The 18,930-nt window shown below is 40.5% G+C and overlaps 1 protein-coding gene across 2 annotated transcripts in view; it reads right to left on the bottom strand.

Annotated features, from left to right (window-relative positions):
- Nucleotides 1-18,930, bottom strand: part of LOC106582518 (integrin alpha-V) — an 80,682-nt gene that overhangs the window by 45,409 nt on the left and 16,343 nt on the right. For both annotated transcript variants that reach the window (XR_014382078.1, XM_014165693.3), the window contains exons 3-9: nucleotides 14,092-14,183; nucleotides 11,380-11,494; nucleotides 11,102-11,163; nucleotides 10,374-10,419; nucleotides 4,496-4,618; nucleotides 4,088-4,132; nucleotides 995-1,038 (exon numbers count right to left, since the gene is read on the bottom strand). Coding sequence is in view for 1 of the 2 variants with exons in the window: in XM_014165693.3 (XP_014021168.1) it covers nucleotides 995-1,038; nucleotides 4,088-4,132; nucleotides 4,496-4,618; nucleotides 10,374-10,419; nucleotides 11,102-11,163; nucleotides 11,380-11,494; nucleotides 14,092-14,183 (527 nt within the window). In the remaining variant the exon portion in view is untranslated. The remainder of the gene's footprint in view (nucleotides 1-994; nucleotides 1,039-4,087; nucleotides 4,133-4,495; nucleotides 4,619-10,373; nucleotides 10,420-11,101; nucleotides 11,164-11,379; nucleotides 11,495-14,091; nucleotides 14,184-18,930) is intronic.

Raw genomic sequence — 18,930 nt, 5'->3', positions numbered from 1 at the left:
GGTGTTTGCAACGCCACGGTTGTGGGTTCGATTCCCACGGGGGACCAGTACGGAGAAAAAAAAAATGTATGAAATGTATGCATTCACTACTGTAAGTCGCTCTGGATAAGAGCGTCTGCTAAATGACGTAAATGTAATTGTAAATGTGGAGTGCTACAGAGGAACTCTGTCAAGGTAATTATCGGGTTCCTGGTCACCTCCCTGACCAAGGCTCTTCTTCCCCGGTTGCTCAGTTTGGCCGGCCGGGCGGCTAGCTGTAGGAAGAGTCTTTGTGGTTCCAAAATTCTTCCATTTAAGAATGATGGAGGTGTTCTGTGTTCTTGGGGTCCTTCAATGCTGCAGAAATATTTTGGTACCCTTCCCCAGATCTGTGTCTCGACACAATCTTGTCTCGGAGCTCTACGGACAATTCCTTCGACGTCAAGGCTTGGTTTTTGTTGACATGCACTGTCAACTGTGGGACCTTATATAGACAGGTGTGTGCCTTTCCAAATCATGTGCAATCAATTGAATTTACCACAGGTGGACTCCAATCCAGTTGTAGAAACATCTCAAGTATAATCAAAGGAAACAGGATGCACCTGAGCTCAATTTCAAGTCTCATCGTAAAGGGTCTGAATACTTATGTAAATAAGTATTTTTTTTTGTATTTTATACATTTGCAAACATTTCTAAAAACCTGTTTTCGCTTTGTCATTATGGGGTATTGAGCATAGATTGTAGATTTTTTTATTTATTTAATCAATTTTAGAATAAAACATAACAAAATGTGGAAAAATGTAAGGGGTCTGAATACTTTCTGAATGCACTGTAAATAAAGGTTAAATGAAGGTTCATCTCTCGTTGACAGACTACGTAAATATTGAGCATCTGACAAAAATACGCACAATTTTGGTTCTGGGTTAACGAAGATTAAATGAAAGCTAAATAATAAATAAATAAATAATTGTTATATACAAAATTCTGTTTGTATATATGAGCTCATAATACTTACATAGCCCAGAGCTTTGTCTCCCCTGGGTACCCCGGTAATGTAATCTGTACAACAGAAGAGAAATAACAGAAATAAGGTTAGAATGAGATCACCATTGAACTGTTCTATATAGAATGTTAAAGATAGATCACCATTGAACTGTTCTATATAGAATGTTAGAATGAGATCACCATTGAACTGTTCTATATAAAATGTTAAAAATAGATCACCATTGAACTGTTCTATATAGAATGTTAGAATGAGATCACCATTGAACTGTTCTATATAAAATGTTAAAAATAGATCACCATTGAACTGTTCTATATAGAATGTTAAAAATAGATCACCATTGAACTGTTCTATATAGAATGTTAAAAATAGATCACCATTGAACTGTTCTATATAGAATGTTAGAATGAGATCACCATTGAACTGTTCTATATAGAATGTTAAAAATAGATCACCATTGAACTGTTCTATATAGAATGTTAGAATGAGATCACCATTGAACTGTTCTATATAGAATGTTAAAAATACATCACCATTGAACTGTTCTATATAGAATGTTAAAAATAGATCACCATTGAACTGTTCTATATAGAATGTTAAAATAGATCACCATTGAACTGTTCTATATAGAATGTTAGAATGAGATCACCATTGAACTGTTCTATATAAAATGTTAAAAATAGATCACCATTGAACTGTTCTATATAGAATGTTAGAATGAGATCACCATTGAACTGTTCTATATAGAATGTTAAAAATAGATCACCATTGAACTGTTCTATATAGAATGTTAAAAATAGAGCACCATTGAACTGTTCTATATAGAATGTTAGAATGAGATCACCATTGAACTGTTCTATATAGAATGTTAAAAATAGATCACCATTTAACTGTTCTATATAGAATGTTAAAAATAGATCACCATTGAACTGTTCTATATAGAATGTTAAAAATAGATCACCATTGAACTGTTCTATATAAAATGTTAAAAATAGATCACCATTGAACTGTTCTATATAGAATGTTAAAAATAGATCACCATTCAACTGTTCTATATAGAATGTTAGAATGAGATCACCATTGAACTGTTCTATATAGAATGTTAGAATGAGATCACCATTGAACTGTTCTATATAGAATGTTAAAAATAGATCACCATTGAACTGTTCTATATAGAATGTTAAAAATAGATCACCATTGAACTGTTCTATATAGAATGTTAAAAATACATCACCATTGAACTGTTCTATATAGAATGTTAGAATGAGATCACCATTGAACTGTTCTATATAGAATGCTAGAATGAGATCACCATTGAACTGTTCTATATAGAATGTTAAAAATAGATCACCATTGAACTGTTCTATATAGAATGTTAGAATGAGATCACCATTGAACTGTTCTATATAGAATGTTAGAATGAGATCACCATTGAACTGTTCTATATAAAATGTTAAAAATAGATCACCATTGAACTGTTCTATATAGAATGTTAAAAATAGATCACCATTGAGCTGTTCTATATAGAATGTTAGAATGAGATCACCATTGAACTGTTCTATATAGAATGTTAGAATGAGATCACCATTGAACTGTTCTATATAGAATGTTAGAATGAGATCACCATTGAACTGTTCTATATAGAATGTTAAAAATAGATCACCATTGAACTGTTCTATATAGAATGTTAAAAATAGATCACCATTGAACTGTTCTATATAGAATGTTAGAATGAGATCACCATTGAACTGTTCTATATAGAATGTTAAAAATAGATCACCATTGAACTGTTCTATATAGAATGTTAAAAATAGATCACCATTGAGCTGTTCTATATAGAATGTTAGAATGAGATCACCATTGAACTGTTCTATATAGAATGTTAGAATGAGATCACCATTGAACTGTTCTATATAGAATGTTAAAAATAGATCACCATTGAACTGTTCTATATAGAATGTTAAAAATAGATCACCATTGAACTGTTCTATATAGAATGTTAAAAATAGATCACCATTGAACTGTTCTATATAGAATGTTAAAAATAGATCACCATTGAACTGTTCTATATAGAATGTTAAAAATAGATCACCATTGAACTGTTCTATATAGAATGTTAGAATGAGATCACCATTGAACTGTTCTATATAGAATGTTAGAATGAGATCACCATTGAACTGTTCTATATAGAATGTTAAAAATAGATCACCATTGAACTGTTCTATATAGAATGTTAAAAATAGATCACCATTGAACTGTTCTATATAGAATGTTAAAGATAGATCACCATTGAACTGTTCTATATAGAATGTTAAAAATAGATCACCATTGAACTGTTCTATATAGAATGTTAGAATGAGATCACCATTGAACTGTTCTATATAGAATGTTAAAAATAGATCACCATTGAACTGTTCTATATAGAATGTTAGAATGAGATCACCATTGAACTGTTCTATATAGAATGTTAAAAATATATCACCATTGAACTGTTCTATATAGAATGTTAAAGATAGATCACCATTGAACTGTTCTATATAGAATGTTAAAAATAGATCACCATTGAACTGTTCTATATAGAATGTTAGAATGAGATCACCATTGAACTGTTCTATATAGAATGTTAGAATGAGATCACCATTGAACTGTTCTATATAGAATGTTAGAATGAGATCACCATTGAACTGTTCTATATAGAATGTTAGAATGAGATCACCATTGAACTGTTCTATATAGAATGTTAAAAATAGATCACCATTGAACTGTTCTATATAGAATGTTAAAAATAGATCACCATTGAACTGTTCTATATAGAATGTTAAAAATAGATCACCATTGAACTGTTCTATATAGAATGTTCAAAATAGATCACCATTGAACTGTTCCATTCTGGAACATTAAGTATCAACCACAGAACTAAGACATTCCACAACACATTACTGTACCAAACCCAGAGATTACAGTATGGATCATCCCACTTTTACAAGAGACAAAATAACATGAGTAGGTGAAAGGCCATGTATGCAGTACTAAACAGAGGAAGGAGTGTAGATGGAGACAGAAGAGACATCAGTAGATGGGAACAGTTTGATGGCCAAGTCTTACCATCTTCTCCATCAGCATTGAAGTCACCGACAGTCACAGAATAACCTGGAAGTAAACATAAAATAAACACCAAACAACCCAGACGATATGGTGCCAGAGGAGTAGAGTACCATTGACGTACTACATTCTACAACAGATCATGCACAGTTTAAGAACATTGCTAAATCCTCTGCCACAAAACCCTAAGAGCTCATTAAATTCTTTAACGATAGTTATGAGCCTCTTACAGAGCCAAAACAAGAGCTTCAACACCACTTGAGAAAATGCTAATCAAAATGAACAAACATATAATTATCCAGAAAATGAATATGCCCCACACGGCACTCTATTCCCTATGGGCCCTGGTTAAAAGTAGAGCACTATAGAGGGAATAGGAGGCCGTTTGGGACTCAAGACAACAGGACTTACCTAAATAGCTGTCATCGTACTGAGCACTGGCAGACTTAGTGGTCAGCTGGTTACTGTAAGGAGTGTGATATTGTCTATTGAACCTGGTGATGATCTCAGAAATATCATCACTTATCAGCTGACCTGTGGAAATAACATAGAGCGTCTGCCATATATCACCTTATGTTATTAACAACACGAGGGGTTTCTAGTCCTTAATGACAAAAGGTTATTAAAGCAGGGTCAAGGGGTGAGAGAGGGTTTGTGTAGCCTAAATCTGTTTTTGGTCTAAATTGTGCTTCTGCTTACATTTTTCACAACACAAAAAAATGCTTCAAGGTTCACAGAATGTGAGAATCTAATATATACCGAGTGTACAAAACATTAGGAACACCTTCTACTATTGAGTTGCAGGCTGGCATGGCACCCATACAAATGTTCAAGGTTTTTCAATTCCACCCCTCCCTATTCAAATTCACTCAGTGCCTACCCAGCATAGCAGCAGCCAATGAGCCGCCCCATTACGAACAACTTTGACAGCTTTAAAAAAGGGCTGTATTTGCTCATTTGACTCACAACAGGATGTTACAACTAGCAGCACACCCAAAGGAAAACAACATCTCAGCATTTTCCCTGGGTCAGAGAATCTGTCACAGAATTAAGAGACCACCCAGCTAACAATTCTAGTGAGAGAGAAATGTTTTGTAATGTTACACGGTTCCCATGTTCTCAGAGTACAAGATATTAAATGTCCTAGACACATTTCGTGGGAATGTTGCAAGAACATTCCTGTGTCCAGTTTCCTGAGGGTTAGGAGACAATTCCATCAATGTCCCACCAAACATACACAGAACATGGCTGCTTTGTTCTCAGAACATAAGATATTAATGTTATAGACACATTGCAAGAACATTCCTGTGTCCAGTTGTCAGGACGTCACCTGATGGTCCCAGAGAAAACATCTTGTTACTGTTGCCAAGCCCATCAAGACCCTGATTGGTCAACCACTGTTACCAAGCCCATCAAGGCCCTGATTGGTCAACCACTGTAACTGTTGCCAAGCCCATCAAGGCCCTGATTGGTGAACCACTGTAACTGTTGCCAAGCCCATCAAGGCCCTGATTGGTGAACCACTGTAACTGTTGCCAAGCCCATCAAGGCCCTGATTGGTGAACCACTGTAACTGTTGCCAAGCCCATCAAGGCCCTGATTGGTGAACCACTGTAACTGTTGCCAAGCCCATCAAGGCCCTGATTGGTCAACCATTGTTAACTGTTGCCAAGCCCATCAAGGCCCTGATTGGTGAACCACTGTTACTGTTGCCAAGCCCATCAAGGCCCTGATTGGTGAACCACTGTTACTGTTGCCCAGCCCATCAAGGCCCTGATTGGTGAACCACTGTTACTGTTGCCCAGCCCATCAATGCCCTGATTGGTGAACCACTGTTACTGTTGCCAAGCCCATCAAGGCCCTGATTGGTTGGTGAACTTCTTGGTTCACGGCATTCAGATCTACGTCGACATGTCCATCTCAGTTATCAGTTCATTCGAATATTCGAGAGCTTGGGACAATCAAGCATTTTTTTGGGGTTATTTACATTTACATTTAAGTCATTTAGCAGACGCTCTTATCCAGAGCGACTTATTGACATCAGCCTTGTTCTGTACAATGTTCTCTCCCTATATAGCAATCTAAATACCACCAATTCATGTTGTTAAGTTCAGAAGAATAGAAGATAATAAGGCAGAGATGCAAAGAAAAAGCCATATCTCAGACTGGCCAATAAAAATAAATGACTAATATGGGCAAAAGAACACAGACACTGGACAGAGGAACTCTGCCTAGAAGGCCAGCATCCTGGAGTCTCCTCTTCACTGTTGACGTTGAGACTGGTGTTTTGCAGGTACTATTTAATGAAGCTGCCAGTTGAGGACTTGTGAGGTGTCTGTTTCTCAAACTAGACACTAATGTACTTGTCCTCTTGCTCGGTTGTGCACCGGGGCCTCCCACTCCTCTTTCTATTCTAGTTAGAGCCAGTTTGCGCTGTTCTGTGAAGGGAGTAGTACACAGCGTTGTATGGGATCTTCAGTTTTTGGGGGAATTTCTCACATGGACTAGCCTTCATTTCTCAGAACAAGAATAGACTGATGGGTTTCAGAAGAAAGGTCTTTGTTTATGGCCATTTTGAGCCTGTAATCAAACCCACAAATGCTGATGCTCCAGATACTCAACTAGTCTAAAGAAGGCCAGTTTTATTACTTCTTTAATCAGAACAACAGTTTTCAGCTGTGCTAACATAATTGCAAAAGGGTTTTCTAATGATCAGTTAGCCTTTTAAAATGATAAACTTGGATTAGCTAACACAACATGGCATTGGAACACAGGAATGATGGTTGCTGATAGTGGGCCTCTGTACGTCTATATAGATATTCCATTAAAAAAAAAATCAGCCATTTACAGTTTCAATAGTCATTTACAACATTAACAATGTCTACATTGCATTTCTGATCAATTTTAAGTTATTTTAATGGACAAACAAATTTGCTTTTCTTTCAAAAACAAGGACATTTCTAAGTGACCCCACACTTTTGAACGGTAGTGTAGAAGTCTAGGAAGCTGAGCATCTCAAAGATACAGTTGAAGTCAGAAGTTTACAGACACCTAAATAAAATACATTTAAACTCAGTTTTTCACAATTCCTGACATTTAATCCTAGTAAAAATTCCCTGTCTTGGGTCAGTTAAGATCACCACTTTATTTTAAGAATGTGAAATGTTAGAATAATAGTACAGAGAATGATTTATTTCAGCTTTTATTTCTTTCATCACATTCCCAGTGGGTCAGAAGTTTACATACACTCAATTAGTATTGGGTAGCATTGCCTTTAAATTGTTTAACTTGGGTCAAACTTTTCATGTAGCCTTCCACAAGCTTCCCACAATAAGTTGGGTGAATTTTGGCCCATTCCTCCTGACAGAGCTGGTGTAACTGAGTCAGGTTTGTAGGCCTCCTTGCTCGCACACGCTTTTTCAGTTCTGCCCACACATTTTCTACAGAATTGAGGTCAGGGCTTTGTGATGGCCACTCCAATACCAAGCCATTTTTGCCACAACTTTGGGTCATTGTCCATTTGGAAGATTCATTTGCGACCAAGCTTTAACTTCCTGACTGATGTCTTGAGATGTTGCTTCAATATATCCACATAATTCTCCTTCCTCATGATGCCATCTATTTTGTGAAGTGCACCAGTCCCTCCTACAGCAAAGCACCCACACAACATGATGCTGCCAACCCCGTGCTTCACGGTTGGGATGGTGTTCTTCGGCTTGCAAGCCTCCCCCTTTTTCCTCCAAACATAACGATGGTCATTATGGCGAACAGTTCTATTTTTGCTTCATCTGACCAGAGGACATTTCTCCAAAAAGTACGATCTTTGTCCCCATGTGCATTTGCAAATCATAGTCTGACTTTTTTATGGCGGTTTTGGAGCAGTGGCTTCTTTCTTGCTGAGCGGCCTTTCAGGTTATGTCGACATAGGACTCATTTTACTGTGGATATTGATACTTTTTTACCTGTTTCCTCCAGCATCTTCACAAGGTCCTTTGCTGTTGTTCTGGGATTGATTTGCACTTTTCGCACCAAAGTACGTTCATCTCTAGGAGACAGAACTCGTCTCCTTCCTGAGTGGTATGACGGCTGCGTGGTCCCATGGTGTTTATACTTGCGTACTATTATTTGTACAGATGAACGTGGTACCTTCAGGCGTTTGGAAATTGCTCCCAAGGATGAACCAGACTTGTGGAGGTCTGCAATTTTTGTCTGATTTCTTTTGATTTTCCCATGATGTCAAGCAAATAGGCACTGAGTTTGAAGGTAGGTCTTGAAATACATCCACAGGTACACCTCCAATTGACTCAAATTATGTCAATTAGCTTATCAGAAGCTTCTAAAGCCATGACACCATTTTCTGAAATTTTCCAAGCTGTTTAAAGGCACAGTCAACTTAGTGTATGTAAACTTCTGACCCACTAGTAGATGTCCTAACCAACTTACCAAAACTATAGTTTATTAACAAGAAATTTGTGGAGTGGTTGAAAAAGAGTTTTAATGACTTCAACCTAAGTGTATGAAAACTTCAGACTTCAACTGTAACTCTATCGTCTTCCTGAAATCAACACCACATACTGTTATACCATGTTGAACCACATACTGTTATGCCATGTTGAACCACATACTGTTATGCCATGTTGAACCACATACTGTTATGCCATGTTGAACCACATACTGTTATACCATGTTGAACCACATACTGTTATACCATGTTGAACCACATACTGTTATGCCATGTTGAACCACATACTGTTATACCATGTTGAACCACATACTGTTATGCCATGTTGAACCACATACTGTTATACCATGTTGAACCACATACTGTTATACCATGTTGAACCACATACTGTTATGCCATGTTGAACCACATACTGTTATGCCATGTTGAACCACATACTGTTATGCCATGTTGAACCACATACTGTTATACCATGTTGAACCACATACTGTTATGCCATGTTGAACCACATACTGTTATGCCATGTTGAACCACATACTGTTATACCATGTTGAACCACATACTGTTATACCATGTTGAACCACATACTGTTATGCCATGTTGAACCACATACTGTTATGCCATGTTGAACCACATACTGTTATGCCATGTTGAACCACATACTGTTATGCCATGTTGAACCACATACTGTTATACCATGTTGAACCACATACTGTTATACCATGTTGAACCATGTATTCATGATACAGCACTTCCTTAACCATGTATGTATGTTTGGTGGGACGTTGATGGAATATTCTCCTAACCCCTCAGAAAACTGGACACGTGAATGTTCTTGTAACGTTCCCATGAAACGTGTCTAGAACATTTAATATCATATGTTCTGAGAACATAGCAACCACGTTCTTGGTAAGTTCTATTTGACATTAAGGGAATGGTCTCTGGGAAACATTCCTTGCACATCACAGGAACATATTCCTATGAGACTCTTAAGGGAATGTTCTCTAAAGTTGTGGGAGCGTTTGTTGTTAGCTGGGCAGTCACTCCTGCAAGCCAGTGTCATGATCTCACAGACTACTGCTCACTTGTCAGCCTAAGAGCTGCATTGACCACAGCTAAATTTAGGCAGTCAAAGCATTACTGCATTGACAACAGCTATAGTTAGGCAGTCAAAGCATTACTGCATTGACAACAACTATAGTTAGGCAGTTAAAGCATTACTGCATTGACAACAGCTATAGTTAGGCAGTCAAAGCATTACTGCATTGACAACAGCTATAGTTAGGCAGTCAAAGCATTACTGCATTGACAACAGCTATAGTTAGGCAGTCAAAGCATTACTGCATTGACAACAGCTATAGTTAGGGAGTCAACGCATTACTGCATTGACAACAGCTATAGTTAGGCAGTTAAAGCATTACTGCATTGACAACAGCTATAGTTAGGGAGTCAAAGCATTACTGCATTGACAACAGCTATAGTTAGGGAGTCAAAGCATTACTGCATTGACAACAGCTATAGTTAGGGAGTCAAAGCATTACTGCATTGACAACAGCTATAGTTAGGGAGTCAACACATTACTGCATTGACAACAGCTATAGTTAGGGAGTCAAAGCATTACTGCATTGACAACAGCTATAGTTAGGCAATCAAAGCATCACCACAAATTCCCTGAATCACTACATGCCTCATCTCAGAGGAGAGCCACACAGAGCACAGTGTGTCTGATAATACCCTGGAATAACAGACCTGCTCAGTAAATATATAGAATTACACATCACTTACCTTGACCTGCTCAGTAAATATATAGAATTACACATCACTTACCTTGCCAGTAGAAACTACCAGGGCCTCCAACAACCACCCTGTTATTCTGTTGGAGAGAGAGAGAGAGAGAGAGAGAGAGAGGAGAGAGAGAGAGCCAGAGAGAGAGAGAGAGAGCCAGAGAGAGAGAGAGAGAGCCAGAGAGAGAGAGAGAGAGCCAGAGAGAGAGAGAGAGAGCCAGAGAGAGAGAGAGAGAGCCAGAGAGAGAGAGAGCCAGAGAGAGAGAGAGAGCCAGAGAGAGAGAGAGAGAGAGAGAGAGAGAGAGAGAGAGAGAGAGAGAGGGGAGAGAGAGAGAGAGAGAGAGAGAGGAGAGAGAGCCAGAGAGAGAGAGAGAGAGAGAGAGAGAGAAAGAAAAAAACAAAATCGAAAAAGATAAAATAAAGAAAAACAAATGTAAAAAGAAAGAAAGAAAGAAAGAAAGAAAGAAGGAGAGAAAGAAAGAAAGAAAGAAAGAAAGAAAGAAAGAAAGAAAGAAAGAAAGAAAGAAAGAGAGAAAGAGCAATAAGTTATGTTATTCCGAAAGAAGAAACCAAGACAATAAGATCTGAAATGGAATCCAAGCACCGGAGAATAATAGTTTATAATAATGTTTTTATTTATCTATTGTTGTATGGAACACTGCAAAGTATGCACCTTGACAAGAGGACACAATACACAATACGCACCTTGACAAAGAGGACACAGTACACAATACGCACCTTGACAAAGAGGACACAATACACAATACGCACCTTGACAAAGTCAATACTGAATCCAGCCTGACAGAAGCCTTGTCCCTCTGGAGAGTTGGCTTCTGTTCAGAGTAACACAAACACAGAACGATTTAATAATCTCTCAATGGTAGACCAGGTGGGGTTATCTCAATCTGCAGTTATTGATATAAACAGATATAGAGCCAGTTTCCCAGACAAGATCTAATCCCAGACTACAATGCACTTTTTAATGAAGAATCTCTAGGCTTAATTTGCTGGGTCGAGAGAAAAAAATTAAATAATTCTCAGTCACTTACTAGATCGGCAAGGAGAGTATTCCACGACTTCTACTCCTTTCTTCAGGAAACATGTTCCAACAGGCTCCCTCTCTGACACGCTGTATGTGCTCCACTGGTAGAGAGGAGCACAGGCCTGAGAGAGACATAACACCTCATGAGTACAGTCAACTACAGCAAGGCCAATCAACAGTCACAGAGACTCAATAGTCTAATGGGTAATATCTCATTACAGACTGTTCGCTAGCTAGCGCGCGCAAGATTAGGTTCTGGATTCCAAGATAAGGACATGACCGTCCCCAGGATGTGTTAAAAAATTTAAAATACAACGATATACAATCAATACAACAACAGAAATTAGTGTGTGTTAGAGCAGCATTTCCCAAACTCGGCCCTGACAGAGAATTTAATGTTCATTTCTCTACCATAAGCCGCCTCCAACGTCGTTTTAGAGAATTTGAAAGTCAACCAACCAGCCTCACAACCACAGACATTGTGTAACCACGCCAGCCCAGGACATCCACATCCAGCTTCTTCACCTGCCGAATCGTCTGAGACCAGCCACCCGGACAGAGGACGAAAGTGAGGAATATTTATGTCTGTAATAAAGCCCTTTTGTGGGGAGAAAAACCACTCCAACACCACTCCAGCCGACGGTTGGCATTGCGCATGGTGATCTTAAGCTTGTGTGCGGCTGCTCAGCCATGGAAACCCATTTCATGAAGCTCACGACTAACAGTTCTTAGTAAGTTCGGTAGTGAGTGTTACAACTGAGGACAGATGATTTTTACACGCTTCAGCACTCACTGGTCCCGTTCTGTGACGTTGTGTGGCCTACCACTTCGCGACTGAGCCGTTGTTGCACTCCTAGACGTTTCCACTTCACAATAACAGCATTTACAGTTGACCGGGGGCAGCTCTAGCAAGGCAGAAATTTGATGAACTGACTTGTTGGAAAGGTGGCATCCTATGGCGGTGCCACGTTGAGTCACTGAGCTCTTCAGTACGGGCCATTCTAATGCCAATGTTTGTCTATTGCAAGGCTATGTGCTCGATTGTATAACCTGTTAGCAACGAGTGTGGCTGAAATTGCCAAATCCACTAATTTGAAGAGGTGTTTACGAACTGTACTTTTGTATGTGTGTGTGTAATGTTGGGTTGAAGCTACGGACCCTGAAGCTTGGCTCTCTCATTCATCTCGGGCTTTTGGGAGGGAAGGTGGACAATGAGCCTGTCGTAGAGGATGTAAGCAATGTTCTCATGCTCTCTGTCAGCTTGAGAGCTGGGATAAATTATTTCCGCCACTGGCACACAGCTTCAGAGAAATCCTTGTTGAGGAAGATGTTGGTTCCTCTCAAATTCTTGGCTCTCTCCAGAACAGCCATCTTGTCCTTAAACCTCAGGAACTTGACCACTATCGACCTGGGTCTGTCACCTGGGCTAGTGACAGGTTTTCCAGACCTGTGGGCGTGGCTCCACCTGAATCTTCCTCTGATCCATCTGCAGCTTTTCACTGATCATTTTTCTTCCTTTCTCCTCATACTCCGTCCAGTTCTCATGAGAAGTCTCTGGTATGTCATCCACAACGATGTTATTCCTCCTGGATTGTCCCTCTAGATCCGGCTTTCCCATGAGAACTGGACGGGTCCTGGGGTCTCACCTTGGTGCACGTTTGAGTTTTTTGCTGATTCAAATCATCATAGCTTGATGATGAGCTGGTTATTTTGAATCAGCTGTATAGTGCTAGGGGGTAAAAAACTAAAACGTACACCCAGGAGGGGCCCCAGGACCGAGTTTATGGGAAACCCGGATCTAGATAGTCTGTTTTCCCAGTCTTTTGTAATACTGATTCACAGACAGTGCTGATGTCATCTCATGTCATCTCTAGTTTGTTGCCCTCTTGCTACAAGTCTCTTTCAGGACAACCACGTCTCCCTGGGGAGAACTGCAAACTGCTATTAAGGTCTTGGACAGTCTCTGGTCAGCTCGTCCATTCTTTTGTTAGTTGAATCAAATCAGTACTTGGACAAATCTCTTTAAAATATGTTCCGGTTGTTGTAACAACTGCTAGTAAAACCCTTTTTAGTTATTTTAAAAGATCCTTCACCTGTGATAGAGAAACACTACCCTCGCCATAACTCCCACCTTTGGATTGGGATGCCATGGTATCAATGTAGGCTAACGCTGATACTCCACACATTTCCAGATAAGGGGTAGGTTGCAGGGCAGATTTAAACATCAGCAAAAAGCAGGGATTTAGACAATCTGCTGTCCCAGCCACAAGGGCTAACCGCGCCGCGGGCTGTGTTCAAGCCGTCAAGGAAAACTTGCTAGATTGATAGCTAGGTAGCAGCTACGCTAGCTGCTACGCCAAGCAGCTCTTAAAACTTTTCGTTAGCAAGATCCCTGGATAGATATCCACGTCGCGGGATCCAAATTCAAAAAGGTAAGTAAGCAAACTTTTTCAATATAACTCTTTCTCAGAGACTTTCAAAACAAACAAAACGGGCTCTCCATCATTCAACACGTGATCCAACCATGGAGATAAGGTCCCTTTCTATTGTGTTATTGACTGTACTCTTGTTTATTCCATGTGTAACTCTGTGTTGTTGTTTGTGTCGCACTGCTTTGCTTTATCTTGGTCAGGTCGCAGTTGTAAATGAGAACTTGTTCTCAACTAGCTTACCTGGTTAAATAAAGGAGAAATAAATCAAATAAAAAAATGACACTCACCAGGATGTGTTCCCCATGTGACCGTACCGTGGCTCCAAACCACTGGTTGGACTTAAACTCCATCTGGAGCCCCTCGTTATTCTTACGATCATCTGTGAGGGAGAAATCATTGTGGTTTTAAATGAAGAAACACCATCACTTTAGGGGTGCCTGCTTGAAAGAACCTCTACTCTGTGTTTTCATTATGGCACAACTTTCTTTTTTTTTTAAATGTACCCCTGTTAAACAAGCATTTATTCTTGTCAAGTCAAGGTACTCCTTCCCTGTTTCAGTCCCTTTTCTTCCATTTGCTGCCTAATGAACATGACCCAGTTTAGGCTGAAAACAACGTTGAATTGCATAGAATTCTACATTGAGTAGAAATTTGCTTTTGGATTAGGAAAGTTTCCTCTCACGACCTCTACAAACCAGAATGCTATATAAAATTATACTTTACCGGTTGTCCGTGTGGTTGGTCCTTTTGCAGGTAGGAATGTGAGACAAAATGTCCACAGAGTAGTTTTATCAACCCGACCATCAGTATGCTGGTCTGTACATCGTTTTGTATTTCTGGTTTTCATTTTCAATACTGATGACAAACACTTGCACAATATGGCCGAGCCGAACCAAACAGAAAACACTTCCAGCTGATTGTGAGGAAACATGCTTCGATCGACTACATTCGGCAATTGCGTCAACAGATTGAAAATACAAGCGACAGAACCTACCGGCACCGCAAAAAGTCGGGTTAAACAACACTTTCCTGTGGATACTCTATCTCCACCTCCTGCCAAAAGGACCAACAACATGTACAACCGGTAAAGTATAACTTCATATAGCATTCTGTCTTGTAGAGACTATTGTCTTTTTTTTACAGCTACTTCTTCTGGACAGATAATAATGGAGTTACCATGGTAACCGATAAAGGAACAAGGTTGAATCCTATTACACAGGTTCAGACACCTGCCACATATGGCAGGGGTCTACAGTCCATTACGGATTAGAAAGGAAGACCCAACCGTGACCTGCCCAACAATGCCTCTCTACCAGATGAACTCAATACATTTTATCCATGTTTCAACAAAAAAACAACACAGAGCCGTGCATGAGGGCCCCTGCTGACCCAGAGGACTGGGTGATCTCGCTCTCCAAGGCCGACCTGAGTAAGGTTTTTAATCAGGTCAACACTCGTAAAAGCCTCATGGCCGGACGGTATTTCAGGGCATGTTTTCAGAGCATGCTCAGAACAGCTGGCAGATATATACACAGTCATTTCCAACCTATCCTTGTCCCAGTCTGTAATCCCCACATCTCAAGATGACCACCATCATTCCTGTTCCTAAGAACTCTGAGGCCTTATACCACAATGACTAACCACCCTGTATCATTCACATCTGTAATCATGAAGTGCTTTGAGAGGCTGGTTATGGCAACACATTAACTCCATCATCCCAGACACCCTTGAGACCCACTCTAATTTGAATACTGCACCAACAGATCCATAGATGACGCAAACCTCAATTGCACTCAACACTGCCCTCACCCACCTAGATAAGAGGAATGCCTATGTGAGAATGCTGTTCATCGACTACAGCTCAGCGTTCAACACCATTGTCCATCTCCAAGATTGTCACCAAGCTTAGGACTCTGGGTCTGAACACCTCCCTCTGCAACTGGATCCTGGGCTTCCTGACGGCCGACCCCAGGTGGTGAGGAGTAGGCAAGGAGCTGATCGTGGACAATAGGAAACGGGGGGGGGGGCGAGCACACCTCCATCCACATCGACGGGGCTGTAGTGGAGCTTCAAGTTCCTTGGTGTCCAAATCACACACACAAAAAGACCTCAGGAGGTGGAAAAAGTTTGGCATGGGCCCTCAAATCCTGAAAAGGTTCTACAGCTGTACCTTTGAAAGCATATTGACTGCCGCACAGCAAGAGGTACCAGTGCATCAAGTCTGACACCAACAGACTCTTGAACAGCTTCTATCCCCAAGCAATACGACTGATTAAATAACTAACAAAATAGCTACACGGACCGAGTTCACCTTGTTTTTTTCATTGATCTTTTATTTCAGTATTTTGAACTGTCTGTATGCACACTCACAGGGCCCTACACACTCACACAAACACTCACTCCATCATCTGATCACTCACACATAATATGCACATAAATGTATACTGACTCTACAAACCCACTCACATACAAGCTGCTGCTGCTACTGTGTTTAACTTACATCCTGTTGTCTAGTCTCCTTACCCCAATACATATCTACCTCCATCACACCAGTATCCCTGTCCCCTTACCCCAATACATATCTACCTCCATCACTCCAGTATCCCTGTCACCTTACCCCTATACATATCTACCTCCATCACTCCAGTATCCCTGTCACCTTACCCCTATACATATCTACCTCCATCACTCCAGTATCCCTGTCCCCTTACCCCAATACATATCTACCTCCATCACTCCAGTATCCCTGTCACCTTACCCCTATACATATCTACCTCCATCACTCCAGTATCCCTGTCACCTTACCCCTATACATATCTACCTCCATCACTCCAGTATCCCTGTCCCCTTACCCCTATACATATCTACCTCCATCACTCCAGTATCCCTGTCCCCTTACCCCAATACATATCTACCTCCATCACTCCAGTATCCCTGTCCCCTTACCCCTATACATATCTACCTCCATCACTCCAGTATCCCTGTCCCCTATACATATCTACCTCTATCACTCCAGTATCCCTGTCTCCTTACCCCTATACATATCTACCTCCATCACTCCAGTATCCCTGTCCCCTTACCCCAATACATATCTACCTCCATCACTCCAGTATCCCTGTCACCTTACCCCTATACATATCTACCTCCATCACTCCAGTATCCCTGTCTCCTTACCCCTATACATATCTACCTCCATCACACCAGTATCCCTGTCCCCTTACCCCTATACATATCTACCTCCATCACTCCAGTATCCCTGTCCCCTATACATATCTACCTCTATCACTCCAGTATCCCTGTCTCCTTACCCCTATACATATCTACCTCCATCACACCAGTATCCCTGTCCCCTTACCCCTATACATATCTACCTCCATCACTCCAGTATCCCTGTCCCCTATACATATCTACCTCCATCACTCCAGTATCCCTGTCCCCTTACCCCTATACATATCTATCTCCATCACTCCAGTATCCCTGTCACCTTACCCCTATACATATCTACCTCCATCACTCCAGTATCCCTGTCCCCTTACCCCTATACATATCTACCTCCATCACACCAGTATCCCTGTCCCCTATACATATCTACCTCCATCACTCCAGTATCCCTGTCCCCTTACCCCTATACATATCTACCTCCATCACTCCAGTATCCCTGTCCCCTTACCCCTATACATATCTACCTCCATCACTCCAGTATCCCTGTCCCCTTACCCCTATACATATCTACCTCCATCACTCCAGTATCCCTGTCCCCTATACATATCTACCTCCATCACTCCAGTATCCCTGTCCCCTTACCCCTATACATATCTACCTCCATCACTCCAGTTTCCCTGTCCCCTTACCCCAATACATATTTACCTCCATCACACCAGTATCCCTGTCCCCTTACCCCAATACATATTTACCTCCATCACACCAGTATCCCTGTCCCCTTACCCCTATACATATCTACCTCCATCACTCCAGTATCCCTGTCACCTTACCCCTATACATATCTACCTCCATCACTCCAGTATCCCTGTCCCCTTACCCCTATACATATCTACCTCCATCACTCCAGTATCCCTGTCACCTTACCCCTATACATATCTACCTCCATCACTCCAGTATCCCTGTCCCCTTACCCCTATACATATCTACCTCCATCACTCCAGTATCCCTGTCACCTTACCCCTATACATATCTACCTCCATCACTCCAGTATCCCTGTCCCCTTACCCCAATACATATCTACCTCCATCACTCCAGTATCCCTGTCCCCTTACCCCTATACATATCTACCTCTATCACTCCAGTATCCCTGTCCCCTATACATATCTACCTCCATCACTCCAGTATCCCTGTCCCCTTCCCCCTATACATATCTACCTCCATCACTCCAGTATCCCTGCACATTGTTAATATGGTATTGGAACTGACTTAAATATTTGCTGTATATAGTATGCTTACTTAGTGTATTTCATATTCTTATTTCTCATGTTTTTTTCTAGTAATATATTGTTACTGATTATTGCAATGTTGGATTTGCAAAAAAGGCATTTCACTGTACTTGTCTATGTGACATTAAAACTTGAAAACAGTCTGATGTTTAGGCAAGACACCGAGTACCCACATAACAAATGGACTGGTTGATGTTTGGTATTCCTGAAGGGAGCAGCAGTGATGAGTTTTCATCAGAGCCTGGAGATTAAACTATATTTTCCCAAGAGGAAATGACTCACAACCAACACCCATTAATACCCCGTCTAGCCAATGCAATCTCTGACACACATGTTACTCAATGAGGAGGGACATCCATGAGGCAATGTTTCCCCCTAGTGTAATAGAGTCGGTTATGTTTCCACCTAGTGTAATAGAGTCGGTTATGTTTCCACCTAGTGTAATAGAGTCGGTTATGTTTCCACCTAGTGTAATAGAGTCGGTTACGTTTCCCCCTAGTGTAATAGAGTCGGTTACGTTTCCACCTAGTGTAATAGAGTTGGTTATGTTTCCACCTAGTGTAATAGAGTCGGTTACGTTTCCCCCTAGTGTAATAGAGTCGGTTACGTTTCCACCTAGTGTAATAGAGTTGGTTATGTTTCCACCTAGTGTAATAGAGTCGGTTATGTTTCCACCTA

Source organism: Salmo salar, chromosome 21, assembly GCF_965601325.2.
Source record: "Salmo salar chromosome 21, fSalSal1, whole genome shotgun sequence".
In the NCBI taxonomy this organism is placed as follows: Eukaryota; Metazoa; Chordata; class Actinopteri; order Salmoniformes; family Salmonidae; genus Salmo; species Salmo salar.
The sequence above is the reverse complement of the archived record's forward strand: the minus strand, read 5'-3'. Positions and strand labels throughout refer to the sequence as shown.